The sequence below is a fragment of the Rattus rattus genome, chromosome X (genome assembly GCF_011064425.1).
Source record: "Rattus rattus isolate New Zealand chromosome X, Rrattus_CSIRO_v1, whole genome shotgun sequence".
Taxonomy (NCBI): domain Eukaryota; kingdom Metazoa; phylum Chordata; class Mammalia; order Rodentia; family Muridae; genus Rattus; species Rattus rattus.
The window spans coordinates 11,368,687-11,387,770 of record NC_046172.1 but is presented as its reverse complement, the minus strand read 5'-3'; the positions used below and the strand labels follow the sequence as shown (position 1 = coordinate 11,387,770).

Sequence of the window (19,084 nt, the reverse complement as noted above, 5' to 3'; positions counted from 1 at the left end):
TTGCCACACAGAAACAGGCAAACAACAGATAGGTTTTATTTTTTATTAATTTCATGCAAAGGAACAGTCATAAACATTGCATAGTTTTAAAATTCAATTTAAAACAGCTTCATATTAAAGGAAGAGATGATTTGGAAGCTAAAAACCGTACTGCTATTCCAGAGGACTGACGCTCTTTTCCCAGCTCCCAAGTAAGGATGGTCATGACCATCTGTAACTCCAACTCCATAGGATGCAACACCTTCTTCTGACTGAGGATCACACACACACACACACACACACACACACACACACACACACACACACACACACAGATAGAGAGATAGAGGGGGGAGACAGAAGGAGGGGAGGAAGTAGAGAGGGGAGGAGAGAAAGGTTGTATAAATAAAAAGCTAGTAGTGATATTCTAGACATGCTGTTTTATTTTAACTCAGATCTTATTAACCCTTGTTATTTTCTACTGTGCAGTGTTAAAAACAGATACTTTTAAAACATGTGTATACTCGAAGCTGTGGTAATTATTACTGTAACTTTTAAAACATAATGTGTTTTATTCATTCTTTGCTTTCATCGCACCTTGATCACATTTTACTTCCAGTCCTCCCCTGTCTGTTTTTGGACCCTTTTGTTATTCCTACTTCCTCCCTTGCAAGAATTAAAAAAAAAGTCCAATTTAGTCTCAAAGCTCCCTGAATATGGTCAAACTCCCTTTAGCTGTTCCTTTTTTGACGATCACCAGATTCAGTATGTCCAAATGACCAGTGTCCCAAGCTGAGGAGCTTAGCCCAGTTCTTCACGCTTATGAACCACACAGGGAGGAATCCATATTTGTAGTGTGTAAGCCCAGAGCTCTGTTTACTTAAGGAAGTAGGATTAAAGTGAAAATGAATTTACCCGTTCTAATCTGACCAGTGCTCACTGTGTGTTTGACAAGGATGAGACTTGTTAAAGGTCATGTGTAGCAATGAATTCCAAAGGAGAGCTATAATCTAACTGAAGGGAGTTTGCACAGATTGGCACATAGTAAGCTATAGTCACTGCGCCCCACTTTAGTCCTCAGTGCAAATGCTCGGCAATACAATTTAGCTAGCACACAATGGCCAAGTGAATGAGATGTGGTTTCAAACTAAACCCAGGAGAGAGGGCTCTGCATACAAGACTAGAATGTCTACTCCTGAAGGGCAAACTCTATGAGCAGACGAGTTAATATAAGAAGGATCTACAAGAAAATGAAATTCAAGTAGGGGGATTAGCTGTATTATTTTAGTAAGTGATGATATGAAATTTTTCTAGACAGAGGTGTCATTACTAAACCTGGAACATACGTTTCAGATAGCAAGTTATTTCCACTTCTAGGCAAGTGCCGCTTTTCCTAATGGGAGGAGCATCTATCTCCTGTAGTTTCTATGACCAAACTCACCATTTTCTTTCTTCCACTCTATGTTTCTCCAGGATCTTCAGTAAGTTTCATCTTACTAAAATATCGTTGGTGCAGTCCTGCCTTCTAGGAAATATCCTGACTTTTCCATAAAAGTTCGACTACTTATGATCTTTTATCATCATTTATATACAATCCAGGTACTTAATGTATTAATTTATTATCCATATATTAATCCATATATGGGCAAAAGGATCCTATTGTTAAGCTCCACTAATCTAATTTTGTTTCTGTTAAATTCTTGAAAGTTTTCTGTCACTTTCATGGTTTGCTTTTCATCCATTATTCATTTTTACATGCATTTATTTATTCAGTGGGTGGGGAGGTGGGTGGGTGCAAGCAACATGTATATATAGAGGTTGGCTCACTGGAGTCAGTTCACCCCTTCCACCATGTAGGTCCTGGGGACCAAACTCATCAAGCTTGGTAGCAAGCTCTTTACCCACTTCTTCCTCCTGTCAGGTTTCCCTTAATTTATTCAGTCACAGAGCAAACTCATAAATTTTGAGAGTGTAGACTTGTATCTTTAGGTCAAGACATGCATAACTATTAGTATACCTCAAGCATTGACTTTTTTTAATAGTACAGTCTGTAAAATATGCGTGTAGAACACACTAAGTTGGACAATTTAAGCATAATGTATGTTGCAAATGAACTCGAACTAGAAAGATGATATATTTAGTCACTGAATTTCCAATTTATTTTTTCTATTTCAGCTTAAAACCAGATAAGATCCACAAGGATGGAAAAGCAAGTTGTGTATTCTATTTATGGAGACAGCAGCTGACACTGGTAGAAAATTCCAGGCATTATATTTTCTGTAGGGTCTCCCTTGCCCTTGCTGCTTTCTCTTAATTTCCAATCCCCACAATCTAATGGTCTTTGCAGATTGGCAGAAGGCCTCAAACAAATCCAGACTGAAGGGACCTGGGACATTGGCTCAAATGGAGATACTTTGTGGTCTGTAGGAGCCATTTCATTTTGAAGTTTTGGCTGGTGCACATTGAACACAACACACTCTTTGTAGAGTTAAAGAGGCTCTAAAAGAGAGCCTATCCTTTCGAATCAACTAACGTTTTTCAGTTGCTTTGACCTCATGAGTAGGCTCTCCAATAGCAGCCTTTGAATAGGTAGTTATATCTAGAAGCCTGATGAGAGCCAAGGAAACTGCATAGCTTATAGTTCATAGGTGTGAAGGGAACCTGAGGGACAGCATCATAGGAAGATAGCAATTCCAAATCTGGCAAATAACTGTAAGAATTATCATTCTTATGTGGTTATACTCAGAGAATCCAGGTACAAAAAACTAATGTTAAGGATAAGGATCTGTGGCTTAGTGAGCTTGCATGCTGTCAAGGGGAGTAGTCTAGGTCCATCTGGTTTTTAGCATGCTTGTTCCTTCTATTTGAGAGGGATGTGTTCTAACATTTCCAGTGTTTATCTAGAACTGGGGCTTGTACTAAACACACACACACACACACACACACACACACACACACACACGTTTACACATCATAGTCCATTTATTTTTAGTAATTTGAAAGTTTTGTTTGAGCTAACTGCACTGATATTTCAAAACTTAAATAGGTGAGCAAATGCTATGTGTGCTATGACCTAATTAATTTTTCTCACCTTTGCTTTATCCACCTTTTCAGCATTTCCTACATTGCGGGTCCCAGAGGAACTGAGTCCTGTTCTGAAGCTTTTTGAGAGCTCAAAGTTCAGCATCATTAGTGAATTTTAGTGGCTGGCTGTCTACACAGCAAAGGCTTTAGAGAAATTTTTCAGTTCAAACAGTTCAGTTCAAATGATTTTCATGGACTACAATATCAGTAGAACATGTTTTCTCTGTAATGTGAAAGAATATCGAGCACTTGTCAGCAAATTTGCAGGGACCTTGAAAGAAAACCCTTTAAATTGAATAGCTTGAACACTAGGCTGACCAGGGGAATCTTAACAACAGTAAATATCCATTCGCCTTCTGGAAGATTCCACCGCTGCTATACAGAGCTGCTGCTGAAATACCATGTCGAAGAACTCGGAGTTCATCAATCTGTCATTTTTATTAGATCATGAGAAGGAAATGATCCTCGGAGTCCTAAAGAGAGATGAATATTTGAAAAAGGTGGAAGACAAGAGGATAAGGTGATATGTATTTCTTGTTTTGCCCTTATTTGGTTGTTTTCTAATTTTTTTTTTTTTTTTTTTTTTTTTTTTTTTTTTTTTTTTTTTTTTTGTTTTTTGTTTTTGATGGGGAATTTGACAGTCACACTCATGACTTTCCGGAAGTAGCCCAAATACTTGAAAATATCTTTGACTCTGTACCATTTAGTTAAAGAGGATGAAGGTCAGCTAATAATAGGATGCTGGTGTGATCAAGGCACTTATTTGCCAACAGAAAACCTAGCAGCTAAGAAGGAAGGCTCCCCACTTTTGAGTGCCAACTCTGGAATGGCTTGTGTGATATTTAAGTAACTTGCTATGGTGTTAGTTATATTTATATCACTGTAACTATACATGCTTTTAAAAGGGGGCTTTAACTTGATTTATAGTTCAGAGAATATCATTCATCAGGGTGAGGAAAGGATTATGGGCTGGAACCTTTTTTTCCATGGTGGTAGGAACATAGCTGATATGGTATCTCAGTAATCCAGAAATCAGAAAAGCAGACTAGAAGCAGAGCTGGCCTATCATTCTCAACTCCCGCCTGTGCAAGCCTACATTCACCTGTTAAACCTTATGCCTAAAAGGCTTCTAAAAACTCTTACACCAAATGCCCACCATCTGGGGACCAAGTTTTCAAACATACAAGCTCATAGACTGACAATATATATTCAAACCTGACAGATCTATAGTGTCCCCCAAGAGCTCATGTGTGAAAGACATTGTCTCAAGCTGGTACCACGATTGAGGGGGAGTTGAATTTTTAAGAGGCTGAATCTAGCTAGAGGTTTTAAGTCACTGCAAGCACGGCCCTCAAAGACATTATTGGAGAGTGGTTTCTTGTTCTCTGACTACCATGAGATACAGGCATCCTTTACTACATGCTCCTGTTGGCATGTGTAATGTCGCTATATTCTCCAAAAGCAGGGCCAAGCAGGCACTGAATGAAATCCCTTTGAGTTCAAACACATTTTTCTTTTCTTTTCTTCCTTCCTTCCTTCCTTCCTTCCTTCCTTCCTTCCTTCCTTCCCTTCCTTCCTTCCTTCCTTCCTTTCCTTTCCTTTCCTTTCTTTCTTTCTTTTCTTTCCTTTCTTTCCTCTCCCTACCCCCTCCCTCTCTCTCCTTTATTTTGTTTGTTTTTCGTTGTTTCTTTGTGTTTCCTTGTTTGTGTATTGTTTGGTGAGAAAGGGTTACTCTGTGCATTCTTGGTTGTCCTAGAACTCACTTTGTAGACCAGGCTGGTCTCGAACTCAGAGATCCACCTGCCTCCCAATTAATCTTCTGGGATTATAAGCACTCACCAACATGCCTGGCTAAAATCTTCTTGATTTTATCATCTCTGGTAATTTTGTTCCACTTATAGAAGAATTGGATACCACTGCGCCCAATTTTTCTGATTTAGATTTGTCCTGAATAAAACAATAAATGATAACATTGCTCCCCATAGCACTGCTGAAAAGATCAAGGAAGCTTATAAATATGCTTGTGAATTCAGCTCCTCCCACAGCAACCTTCAATTCTAGAACATGGGGTGGTCTCATGAGCTCTCTCCTCCAGAAAATGTTAGCTGTTTATAAATTCTCAGGGATGAGCAGGTCTTGGTGAACCCCTCCCCACCTTCATGCAGAAAATGAATGGTTCCAATCTAGTGCAGGTCTCCTATTGATAATCAAAGTTATCTATAGTTTGTGAGTGAATCAGTGGCCAAGCAATGCCTGGAAACATTCTACAACAGGTGCTTTTTTAAAAACATACAGCTGTTTGGGTGACCCTGTTGAGAACACACCCATGGACTTACCACTTCCCATCAGCAAAATGGAACAGAACAGAGCACATTTCTTTAGTCTGGTATTTAAGGACAGTTCTGACCTGTTAACTATATGTCATTATCCAAAGTTACTATGACTTTTATCAAACATTTAAAGAAGGACAGAAAGTTCTTCAAGCTGATCTCTGCATGATGACTGAAACTCTAAAGCACAAATTTATTGTTTTGTTCTGCATGCCTAGTTCTACTGGAATGGGCCACTAAGTAAGCCCTGACCTTAGTGCATTAATAACTCATACACTGCAGCCAAGAAACTGCCTTCCATATTTTAGTTTACCTTTAAGCAATTTATTCTTTCATTTCAGTCCTGCAGGCAGAGAAGGATTAGATAAAAGCAAATAAGGCACATATTTGGTTCAAATGAATTAAATGTGAATTCAGGGATAATACATTCCTGAGGCCAATAAGTGCAAAGAATAACATTCTTTAATACTCTATAAATTTTAAATCTGCAAAGCTATTTTTTTCCTCCAAATTTTATCACTCTACCACTAAGAATGAAATACGTTTGACCTTCTCAAAGACCTGTAGACTTACTGCCTCTGTAGAAATTCCAGAGAAGTATTGGACTAGACTTGTGGTTTGGGAAACATTTAATTCTGATCCTAATAGAATTGCCATAAAGCTTCTTAATATGTTAACAGAAATCCCAATATGAGAAACTCTGAGATGGCTCAGGAGTTCAGAATGTGGTCCTTGAGCAGAGTACCTGAATTCCAGTCCCTGCACCCATGCTGGGGAGGGGGGAGAAAGGGGAGAGGGGGAGGGGCTCAATTCCCAGTGACTGTAGCATTAGGTAGATTAGGTAGATCTGACCTCTGACCTCCTTGGTCACCAACACACACATTTGCGTACGTGTGCGCGCACACATACACACACACAAACACACACACACACAGAGAGATATAAACATAATTAAAGAAATCCCAGTGTGAATATACTAGTTTAATGGAACTCAAACTCTTAATGAGTCCCACAGGAAAAGCAAAATTCACCCAGAACTTACTAATTTTAGTCTGTGTTATATATAATTATTGTATTATAAGTAAATTATTAGACATATATTAAATTATATACATATAACTTAGTATATATATATGTGTTTATATATATTGTGTCTAATTTCAGTTCGACTTCATGTTGCATTCCATATAGAAAAACATATTTACATATAAAATTTGATTTTACAGAATCTTTCTTTAAGAGATGTTTTACTGTCAAGGTATATCTGGACATATGTCAAGCATTGGGCTGCAAAATGTACTCAGAAATGCTTGAACTATTCTTTGTGTGAAATAATGTCACTATAGTCATAAGTAATGTATATATATTCAAGTACATCTCTCTATAGTATTTTACTCACAATTTATATTACTATTTTAAAGTTATTCAATAGTAATAGACAGGAAAATCATGTCTTCCTTATACATGTATATATATATATATATATATCAAAGTGCATTTATTTGTCTCTTCCATGTATGACAAATTTAGTCTTTTCTCTTTTAAATGTATTGTCTTTAAGGAGAATTGATGTTGAGGACAAACCTCTAGGTAGCAGAAAGTAATCTGTACCAATAGCCAGGACAATGCTGTTCTCTTTTTACTATAAATTGTTCAGACAGTACACTGTAGTGGATGTAATCTAGAACATGAATACTGAGTATTGGAGCTAATGGTGGGAACTGAAAAATATTTGCTCCCTCTCTTGTCCAATGGTGGTCAGTTCATAAGAAAATATATAATACCATTTGTATTCTTGGGAAGGTAGACTTTTTTCTAAGAAGTAATATAAGTAAATGTTTATTATTAAGTGTCACATTTCTGAGTTTTAAATTATAGGTATAATGATTCCTTTTGATATCAATAGGAATATACATCTCATGTATTGCTTTCATTTATGATTCAAGACGAACTTCTCATCTTCCTGTTATAGAAACTAAATTATCAATAATCGTTTTTCAGAAGCATGCTTTCAAAATCTTGTATGCACATTTAAGTCACTTATTCTTAATCCTCAGTGAGTTTTAATTAAATGGCAGCTTGACTTTTCCTATACCATATACTTTTACTAACAACCAGGAAAAAGGTTCTTTGTAATGTCTCATCTATGACATGAATTCACAGAATTATCTTCTTTAAGATTAAAATGTGGAAATTACGTATTAAAAATTTTTGCTGTGCATATTCTCCTTGTTATAGCCTACATTTGCATAAATTCAGTTTAGAGAGACCTCAGAAATGTCCTTGCATTATATACCTGCAAAAACTAAAACTGTCACTCTTTAGTTTGTACCTGTACCAGCAGCAGAAGGTATTTGAAAGCTCTTTTCAAGGGCAATGTGTTCTTTTTAAAGCATCTCTATTTTTTTTGCATAAATGCCCAATTTATTTCCATCAAGTCAGCCCTATTCTTCTCTTTGTCATAGCAACCATCTTTTAAAGCCCAGGATTTTATCCTTTGTTGTTTCTGAAAGAAATGGTGTTTTCGTACTTTTTGCTGTACTGATTCTTTCCCTGTCTCTGTGTTTTCTAAGTAATTTACCTTATTAGCAAGATGATGTTTTGCTGCTGTGATGTTCAGGAAAGATGCCTTTCGGTAAAAAGCATCCTTATTCTCTGATGGTCAGGATAGAAGACAATGGTTGTTTTCTGGTCTTTTGAAGTGAAAGTCTCAGTTTGGTAATTACATATGAAATCAATTCCCTGTGTGATATTAGACAGGAATTAATAAATGGCAAACTGCCAAATAGTGCTGATTGATTTCTCACTTCTTTAGAATTGTAATGGGCTATCCTGTCATATTATTTAGTGAAAGACTTGTCTTAAGTTGCATTTACTAAAAGGAGAACTTGAGCCTAAGGTTTGAGTCTAAGTGATGTTTTTAAACCATTAAACCTTCAAGTCCTAGGGAAAGCATGACAGGGAAGGAGGAGTAATTTAACAAAAGTGGCATGTTAAGCAGCATCATACATACATACATACATACATACATACATACATACATACATACGCACATTTTAAGTACTTTGAATGTCCATAATGATTCTCTGGGTTCTTTTTATAGTAGCAGGGCATTATTTACACTCTCCCTTGTATTCCCATGGTTTTATTTCCCTTAATTCTGTTCTTTTTTCCTCAGTATTACTGCTTTTACTTATTTGTGTGTGGGGTGTGGTGGAGTACCAGCTATTTCAGTTAGAGTTTGTATTGGTTTAAACGCCATGATCAAAGCCACCTTGGGGGTTGGGGAGTATTTATTTTATCTTAAAATTCTCAGGTCACTCCATCAGTTTTCAGGGCAGGAACCGAGAGGCAAGAAGCCTATAGCAGAGACCATGGAGGAATTCTGCTTACTGGATTATTTCTCATGGTTCGTTCAGTTCAGTTTCTCAGAGAACCCAGGGTTAACACCATCCACAATGGGCTGAGCTCTCCCATATGAATCACTAAGAAAATTCACCACAAACTTGCCTACAGGTGACTCTTAATGGAGGCCTTTTCTCAATTGAGACACTTTCCAAATAATTTCAGCTTGTGTTATGTTGATATAAAACTGGCAAAATGCCAGTTGGCTAGCTTTACACATGGTTTAGTGGGAGCTCCTTGTATATTACTGGAAGCCTCAGGTTTACCGTGCTAGCAATTGCTTTATGACACATATAGATTGTAATTTCAGATTGTCCCATTTTCTCAAGGCAATCTCCAGACACAAGGTTGGCAGAATTTACAGAGACTTCTTCACTTGAATAGGAACATTTTCTATAGTACTCTTATAAGAGTTTTTTCTTTGGGTTCAAATCCAGGTTTCACCCTTCCTCTGATTCTCACATGTTGGTTTTTTCATGGTCTTTGATCTGAAAACAAATCACAATCTCTATGAAATTTCTTAGAATGACAGTGGTGTAAATGCAGCTCCATAGGGGGTATTTGTCATGAGACACTTTGTGACAAGAGTCAACCTAGACAGATGCTGTATAATAGAACTAGGCCAGCAAAAGAAAGCTTTTTTGATTATTGCAGCTTACTTTGGCGTGTGCTCAGATTAGCTTTCCACCACTAGGAAAGACACAGCATTCACAAGTCAGTATTCGTTCTGAGAAGAACCCATTTGGTATCACAGAGCCTGGAAGAGGAGACTAGTGTGTAAAAGAGTGTAGTTTGCGTATTTGTTTTAAATACCAAATCCTGGTTCTGAATCCTGACCAACAGCAAGCTACCTTTCTGTTTTATTGCCTATAACCACCCCTTTCTTATGGGTTGCCAAATGGCAATGGCTTGACACATAAAGTTTGCATGTCATTATTATAGCTATACTGTGTAATGTTTATATAGCAATCTATCATACATAGAGAAGCTGCTATAAAAGCAATATATATATATATATATATATATTCTGCAAGCAGATATTAAATAGCTGTAGAGTAGATGGCCCTACCTCTGAATATAAAGGAGTGTTAGGAGACATCGTCATCTGGATGCTAGCATATTATCCTGCCTATGTTTCACGAGTTCTGTGATTCTTCTCTTGTTATTGGTTTGCCATTCATCTAAATCAATCCCATCAGCTTTGATTTCTTTTTTAAATTAATTTATTCTCTTATATATTACATCTCTACCTCAGTTTTCCATCTCATCATCTTCCTCCCATACTTCCCCACCTCCTCCCTACGTATTCACTCCTCCTCTGTTTTCCTTCAGAAAAGGGCAGGCTTCCCAGGGATATTATCCAAACATGGCATCATGACATAACAAGTTGTAATAAAACTAAGATACACACACACACACACACACACACACACACATATATACATACACATAACATACACATACACATAACATACACATACACATACACATATACTATACATATACATATATAAAGGCTGGATGAGGCAATTCATTAGGAGGAAAAGGGTACCCAATTGCAGGCAAACATGTCAGAAACAGCCTCCACTCCGTCTGTGCAGTGTCCCACAAAAACACCAAGCTGCACAACTGTATCATATATGCAGAGTGTCTGAATTAGACCCATGCAGGCTCTCTGGTTGTTGGTTCAGTCTCAGTGAGCCCCTATGAGTCCAGGTTTGTTGATTCTGTGAGGTTTCTTGTGGTATCCTTTTGCTTTCTTAATGGAGTTTGGAACTTTAGCTGTAGACTGGATGTAGTTTGCTTAAGTTTGAAGGCACTGTAGCAGGCTGAAGTAAATCTCAAGAGCACTTCTTTTGCAAGTGGACAGTGCAAGAGCTAATATTTACTGAGTCCTTATTGGATTTGCTGGAAAGAGATTTGGCTACAAATGACAGATATTATGATAATTACTTAAACTGTGGAAAATTTCCATATATCTTCACTAATGTAAAATTTTGTGTTGAGTGTCAGCTCTATTTCATTGTTTATTGGGGGGGTATAATCTGGAGTCCTTGACTTTTATTGTTCTATCATCTTTAAACTTTGTCTCTTGATTCAAGATAAGCTCTAAGGTCTCACACCAACCACTCTCTAGGAAATAAGAAATTAGGGGATATTACTTGTTCTTACCTGGTTATTGTTAAACGGTGGTTCCCTTTCACAGATGATCCTGTCTTGAGTCATGTTGACAAAACACTAATGAGTCTTGAGACAGAGTGGGCAGATGGCATGGCAGGATCATTTTATCTCATAAGGATGTGGTAGCAATTAAACGAATGGGCCAATGTCACACAGGAGCCTTCTTTTCACCATTACTGATGCTTAAACCTAAGTTCCAAGAAACAGGAAAGCAGAAACCTAGATCTATGTGTTTGTGTGATCCAGAGCCAGACTCTTGTCTTTCATTTTTCTTTCCTGTCAAGTGAGAAACAGGGCCATTGTGAAATGAGACCTAAACTGTGCTGTAGTTACTGCTGCCTCCAGAAAAGAGTCGTTTCTGACTCGTGGAGAATTCACAATACAACAGAACATGACCCCTCAGGGAAGGGGAATTATTCCTCATCCAATATTCTTTACCCACATCCACAAAGCTGGGTGAAGTGTCAATTCCATAGCCTCCCTTGCAACTCCTTGGTAGTTGTGTGACATTGGTTAAATCCAAGAAGTCTTTTAGGGGGTTTCTGAACTAGATTTTGTTTTATCTGTGAAGACCCAGGTACAGAAGCCGCTATGCACCACTTCCTTGTTCTACCCTAACAAGGCTACAGTGTTGGAGCCACCTGGCCATTTTGCCTAAGAATAAGCCATATTTTGTCAATAGAAAAGCAACAAGATGAAAGGATACTGTATCCTTAACAATGCTAATTTGTATCTAAACTAATTCGTGCAGCTGCCTAACTTGTGTCTTGTTATCTGGAAGAAAACAAACGCATTTGTTAAGCCTGTTTCTTGATCCAGAAGCATTTCTACCTTCTGATGGTGGCTTTTCTGTTTGTGAGTGAGATGAGGAGGTGCAGACCAGAAGCTCACTTTCATCAGATGCTACTACAGCCATGCACGTATAAATGAACTGGATCCACCTTGGTTTCTAAGAGAAGACTACCTGAAAATATATATATATATATATATATATATATATATATACACATACATATACACACACACACACACACACACACACACACACACACACACACACACACACACACACCTCTCAGCTTATCTCTTCTAGCTTCCTGCACTCCCTTTCCCCTTAGGGCCACTTTTCCAATTGTACATTTTCTTCATTTACTCTAATTACTGGCTGCCATTATTTGATTATATCCTCCAGAACTCTTGCAATGCAGGCACTAGAGATATGGCTTAGAGATTTATAGCACTTGTTGCCCTTGCAGAACACACACCTTGGATTTGTAGCACCAACAGACATCTCTAACTCCAGTTCTAGAGGATTCGATCCTTTATTCTGACCTCTTCAAGCACCAGACACACAGGCAGTACATTCATACATAAAATAAAAATACAAATATTGATGTTTTGGAAACTTGATGTCCAATACATCATATTTCCAAATGGAAGTCTAATGGAAAGTGCTTCTTCTGTCCTCGGGGCTTCTTCTGTCCTCCATATTAATATATATATATATATATATATATATATATCTTCATTATTATTCATACAGTGGGTTTGTTTCAGAGCAATTTAGAGACTCTCTTGTCTTCTCTTGACCCCTCATGCCCTTCCACCTCTTGCCATGAGTGGCACAGCAAAAAGGCCATGGCTAGATATCAGCACACTTTGCTGTGTTCCCTTTTGCATATTGAGATAGTGGATACTGAGTCTAGGGTTGAATATGCCAGGCAAGTACTCTGCCAGTAAGGTATAACCTCACTTGTCCGTTTTCCTCTTTACTTTTGAGACAGAGCCTCTAAAATATAGGCTGACCTTGAGTTCATTTAAGTTAGGCTTTGAAACTGTGATCAACTCTGCCCAATTAGCTGGGATCACAGGCTTGCACCTCCAAGGGGCTGATAGCCCCTTGGTGTTGGAGTTACTTCGCCTCCCAGATGATAAGAAATTAACATCTGTTCTTTATGAATTACTTTGTGTCTATTTTTCATAGTAACAGAGAACAGTGTGAAAGATCTTTTCGGTGTCACCCTTGCCTCATGAATGTCTGAAATGTGACTGTGTATTTAGCATGCATTAGTATAGAAGAGATTGGATTCAATGTCTAAGAGAGGTTTGAAAAATCAGCAAGCTCTTTTATCTTCTGTATTAGCCTGTGGAATCCTTTCCAGATTTTGTAACAATTACAATGTCAATTGTCTTAGGGATTGCTCAGCTAAGATGTTTAGACCCTTACCTAATTTCTTTCCTCTAGTCTACTATTCTAAATCCCAAGTCTTTTCAGGCTAAATAACTATATTCTGGGTTAAGGTAGATTGTTAAATAAATAAGTGTAAAATAAACCATAAAAAATGGAAAGCAAATGTTTGACTTGTATATGACCCTAACTTCCTCACATGGACCTGGCTATTGTAATAAAAGGAGCTGATAAGAGGTTAAACTTTAAGTACCAAATGACAGACTTTTCTAGGAGAGAATTTGGCATCCCATTCATCACACTGAGCAATCAACCTAAAAAGGCAAGGGGTTTGTTTCTTGTGGTTAAATTACTTGTTTACCAGCTTAAAGTAAACAAACTTCTGGGCATATTTAAACCGTGAACAAATATGGCTGGCAAATACTTTCTGTAGGGAAGATGCAGATAGTTGAGTCTGATGAAACTTTAGACAAATAGGAAATGGTATGAAAGATGGGTATTTTCTCTTCTGTGCATTGAAACTAAGATAAGAGATTGGTAACTCATAGGAATGGCATATCAAAATATTAAAATAGGAATGAGCATGAGAGTGCTTGCTAACACTAGAACAGATAGACACTTTAGACATAGCAGTTCCCGGGGTATTTCTAAAACTAGTTGTATTCAAATATGTGGGCATGAGACTTGAACACCAGTATTTCTAAGCTATATCTATCTGTCTAAACAAGTTAGAGAATACAGGTTCCAAAGCTGCACTTCACCAAATGACATATTTTGATAAAATACAAATTCAGAATTTTAAAAGGAAGATTGATCCAGTAAACCAGATCCTGATATTTAGTGTCCCCAACAATTGCCTAAGTGCTGCTTCTGAAGAACAGGAGTATGCTTACAATTTCAAGTTTCTAAAGGGCAGATAAATATATTTCTTGTCAAATAGTTTTTAAATGTAATGTGTTTAATACCTATGTGACAGGAGTCATGGTAGGAAATTTACTTTTATTATCTCATAAAAACAACCATTGGAGAATATAATTTTTTCTATTTTACAAAAAAAAGGAGATTTTAAAAGTGAGTAAATCATTGCCTGTAGTTAGACAGGAAATTTATGTTACATCCTGGACTCAGGAATAGATGTGCCTGACAGAAAGGTTAATGGGAATTGTTGAAAACTCTTAAACGCTCAGTAGAAGTATGTAGAACTGAAAGAGAAGAATATGTTTGTAGTGACAGTTACACTTTTCATTGGTTTACTTAAGGAAAGAAGCAATTTGGCTTAATGTCTTTCTTCATGTAAGCACATAGAGAGCACGTCCAGGATTCTAAGAGCAAAGGTATCGTGAACAAGAGAATCCACACTGATGAAAAACAGTGCTGGTGGTGAATGACAAAAGTAAAGCACAAATACTCACTCAACCACCCATTTCCAAAGGTTGTTGATGCTGGAGTGAGAAGTTGTATTCGCTGAAAGTATTTGGTTCTGATTCCTTTGTTCAACAGTGAAAATAAGTTTGAATAAAGAAGGATGTGCTCCTGTGCAGAGGTTTTAGTTTTATTTGTATATTTATTTGTGTGTTGGACCTCCTCTCTCTTTCTTCCTGTCTCTCTCTGTCTTGCTCTGTCTCTTTCTCTGTCTCTCTGTCTCTGTCTCTCTCTCTCTCACACACACACACTCATGCATGCACGCACACATGTATGCATGCACATATGTTCACGCTCACAGGAATCTCTCATGTGATATGGAGATCAAAGGGCAAATTGAGGGAGTTGGTTCTCTTCTTCCATCACGTGGGACCCAGACATTGAAGTCAGATTGTCAGACTTTGCAGTAGTCCACTAAAGCTTATCAGTCCTCTCCTGTGTTTTCATTGTGCATTTTTTTTCCTTACCAGGAAGCTGAAAAATGAGCTTTTAGAAGCCAAGCGTAGGAGTGGGAAGACTCACCAAGAGGCGAATAGAGTCTGTGTTCACTGTCAGAAGAGTCTGGGCCTCATCTTTGACCGGGGAGATCCATGCCAAGCCTGCTCACTCAGAGTGTGCAGTGAGTGTCGAGTCACCGGACTTGATGGCAGTTGGAAGTGCACTGTCTGTGCTAAAGTCGCGTGAGTTTCCTGCCTTTCTGTGCAAAATCCATATTTGACGATTGATAAGATTCAAATAGGAAAATTAAGAAATAAGAAAATTTAAATTGAGAAGGGAGTAGACTGAAAATCACAGCTTAGTTACAGGCTGACAGGAGGGGGTGGGGAGTGAGAACTGTATATGTGGCATTAAGTATGTGTGTGGTATGTATGTTTGTGTATGTGTGTGGTTTATCTGTGTTTGGAGTGACTGTGGTCTGGTTTGGTGAGAGTGTATTTGATATGAGTACATCTGTGTGGTGTGAGTGTGTAGGGTATGAACGTGGGGGTATGTATGAGTTTGTGTGCAAGCATGTATATGGTGTGTGTGTGTGTGGTGTGAATGGGGAGGGAGTATGTGAGTGTGTGTGTTTGTGTTTTTGTATGTAAGGGTTATAAGCATGAAGGACTGTGTATAGTATGTGGGAGAGACAAAGACAGACATAGTGATAGAGAGAGAGGGGGAGTGTAGGAGCGACAGGTGAAGATGGAATGAGTATTAAAAATAAGTCTGGGGGTTGGGGATTTAGCTGTGGTAGAGCGCTATTGTGGGTTCGGTCCCCAGCTCCAAAAAAAAACAAAAGTCTTAGTTAATAAAGTTGAGGCCTAATAGAATAAGTGTTCCTATTTTTAAAAAAGCAGTAATGTGTTTATGTGTTTTCTCCTCTTTAAGCCCCTCTAGACACCACATGGCTTCTACAAAGGCATAGACAGAATTCTTTTGACATTCTTAAGCATCCGAGGTAACTGGCAAGATGGGCATCAAACATCCTGCATGCTCTCCACATCAGCTGAGGGATACCACTGGAAGTTACTTAATATTCTCCAGGCCTAGCTGTTTATCAAAACAGACAAAGGGAAGAAGCCTTTCTCATTGTGTTTTGCTTTTTAGACTCAGTGGTTCTCAACCTTCCCAATGTAATATCTATGCAAACATCTGCTTTTTTTTCAAAGGTTTGCAACCTGTATTTTGAGAACCACTACACTAGAACGTAGGGGTAAAGGCTCTATGTAGGTGTTAGCTTGACCTTTCAATGTGCAGACTTGTGTCTGTATGTATGGGGTGTGTGTGTGTGTGTGTGTGTGTGTGTGTGTGTCCATCAGCAATTGGACCTTGCTATCAGTTTTCAGAGAGCAACCTATTGTTTTGGCAATAGCCTAGGGTTGTTTTGGGGATTTCATACAAGATGCCCTGATAGCTAGTGGTTCTGAACTTGTGGTTGGGCCATGACTCTTTAGGGTCATATATCCCATATTTGTATTATGATTCATAACAATAGAAAATTACAGCTGCAAAGTATCAACAAAAATAATTTTATGGTTGGGGGTCACTGCAACATGAGAATGCTATTAAAGGGTCCTAATATTAGGAAGGTTGAGAACCATTGCCTTTTGACCAACAATTCAATTTGATGTAATCGAGTCCCAGTTGTAAATGTACCACTTTTTTATCCATTCTGTCAAGGGACATCTAGACATTTTTCCAATTTTTGATGTTATGAATAAAGTAGCAATTAACATGGTTGCTCAAGTATCCTTGAGGTAGGAGAAAATATCCTTTGAGTATATGCCCAAGGGTAATATAGCTGGATCCTGAGGTAGATTGAGATCTACCTTCCTGAGGAACCACTACAGTGATTTCCATAGTGACTGTATATGTTTTCATTCCCATTAGCAATGTATGAGTGTTTCCCTTACTCATCCTCTGTATAAGGAGTTGTCACTTGTATAGTTGATCTTAGCCATTCTGACAGGATAAGATGGAATGTCAAAGTAGTTTTGATTTGTATTTACATAATGACTAAGGATGTTGAATATTTAAGTGTTTCTTAGCCACTTGAGTTTCCTCTATTGAGAATTCTGTTTAAATCTGGTCCCCATTTTTAATTGGATTATTTGTGGGGGGGTTTTGGTATCTAGATTCCCAAGTTCTTTATATATGTTGGATATCAGTCCTCTATCAGATAAAGAGTTGGTAAAAAAAAAAATCTTTTCCCATTTTGTAGGCTGCTGCTTTATCTGAATGACATTGTCCTTTGCCTTACCACAAAGCTTTTCAGTTTCATGCGGTCCAATTTATTATTTACCTTATTGCCTACCCAAAATGAAAGAATCTTTTTCTGTAATTCTCATTTAGATCATTTGCTACCTATTTCACATATCCTATCCCTTATCTCTCTTCCTCTATTATAATATAAGCTTCAAACCAGCATTGTCCACCGATGATGTTTTCATGCTTAAAGGAATGCCTAAAGTAGGTCCTCTATGTGTGATTGTTAAATGAGCAGATGCATGGATGAGCAAGATAATGAAATGAGAAATGGATGAACGGATGTCTCCTGCTAAGACATCAAGCTGGAGTGAGAGGAAGAAAAAAATGAATGAATATAATTTTATTCTATCGGGAACATAAAGTTGGGAGGAAAATAAGAGCCATGACAAGTATGTCTGCCCTTTAAACAAAGTAAACATCTATTTATCACAGAAAAATAAAAGTGGTTGTTAGAATATGTACACATAAATATTAAGATATTGAACAGGATGATTTTCTTAGGAAGCATTAATATATTAAATTTCACAATCAATTGATTCCTTTTTATTGGTGAAACAATAAACCCAACCACCCATCTGTCTGTCTAATTGATCTATTCATCCACACACCTGTCCTTCCCTCTTACTTATTTATTATTAGCCTATTGGTATAAAGTAAGCAATATCCATAGGTAAATGGGCATGGAATGCCTTCAATGGTTTCATAATTCAATGTAAAAAATAAGATTATTAGGTTATTTTGAACCCATCAAAGAAGTTCTGTCATTCTAGACATTTTAAAGGTGAAATGGCTGTCAATATACGACTCATATAATTCTCAATTTGTCTATAGTTATATTTTTCTGCAATATTGGGAATTTATGAGTTAAAATATGAAAGTTCAAGCTTACTTTTCTAGCTGAAAAAATCAATTAATAATGCTTTTCTAATATTTAAGCTAGTAGTTTGTGTGCTCTCTGAGACTAAAGCTTTCTGTATTAGAGATATCCTGTTTGCTATTCATGGAGTGGTTTTCAATAAGGAAGCATAAATGATATTTTATTGGCAGTAAATGTCCTTTGTTTGTGATAAGAAAATGTTGCAGCCCTTCTGAGCTGTCTCCATGTTTAATAGACCATTAAATTGAAATTTCCACCCCAGCCTGTAAGAGATGAGATGAGTCATAACGTGAGTCATACTCTAATCAGTTGGAAGAACAACCCTTATTGTCATTTACCTTTTGACAGGTTTGATTTCTGAAGCACTGAAATGTTTATATCAAGACTTGGTCGGAGGGAGGCAACTCCCTTTGAAGCTAATTCATTTTTGTTTTGTCTCCCCCAACTCTAAGCTTTTGGTGTTTTCACCTGTAAGTGGTTGGCAGTTTCAGTATCATATGCACATGGGTTTCTTGGCATTATTTTTTGATTGGAAAAGGAGGAACCTAGACTCACCACCCTCTCTATATAGACAGAGTGTTTGTGTTTCTCTCCTCTGTTTATTCAACCCACAATAAGTCTGACACATAGTAGGAATTCAGTAAATAAGTGCTATGTAGTAAATGAATTTATAAATAATAATCTTAACTAGCTCCCTTGTAATAAACAGATGGAAACTAATATCTTAGTGTATCTTATAAAGCATATCTTATTGCAGATGTCTCCAGTACAGATTAGTAAGCAAAAATGATTTGGCTACTATGTCTTTTTCAACAAGACCACCTATTATTTGTCCTATTCCAAAGAGATTAGCACTTCTTCACATTT

The 19,084-nt window shown here is 37.5% G+C and overlaps 1 protein-coding gene across 2 annotated transcripts in view; it reads left to right on the top strand.

Moving 5' to 3' along the window:
* Positions 1 to 3,250: 3,250 nt before the first annotated feature.
* The window catches only part of Sytl5 (synaptotagmin like 5), a 93,584-nt gene continuing 77,750 nt past the window's right edge, over positions 3,251 to 19,084 (top strand). For both annotated transcript variants that reach the window (XM_032890038.1, XM_032890037.1), the window contains exons 1-2: positions 3,251 to 3,583; positions 15,060 to 15,269. In XM_032890038.1, coding sequence (XP_032745929.1) covers positions 3,465 to 3,583; positions 15,060 to 15,269 — 329 coding nt within the window. In that variant the 5' untranslated portion in view covers positions 3,251 to 3,464. The remainder of the gene's footprint in view (positions 3,584 to 15,059; positions 15,270 to 19,084) is intronic.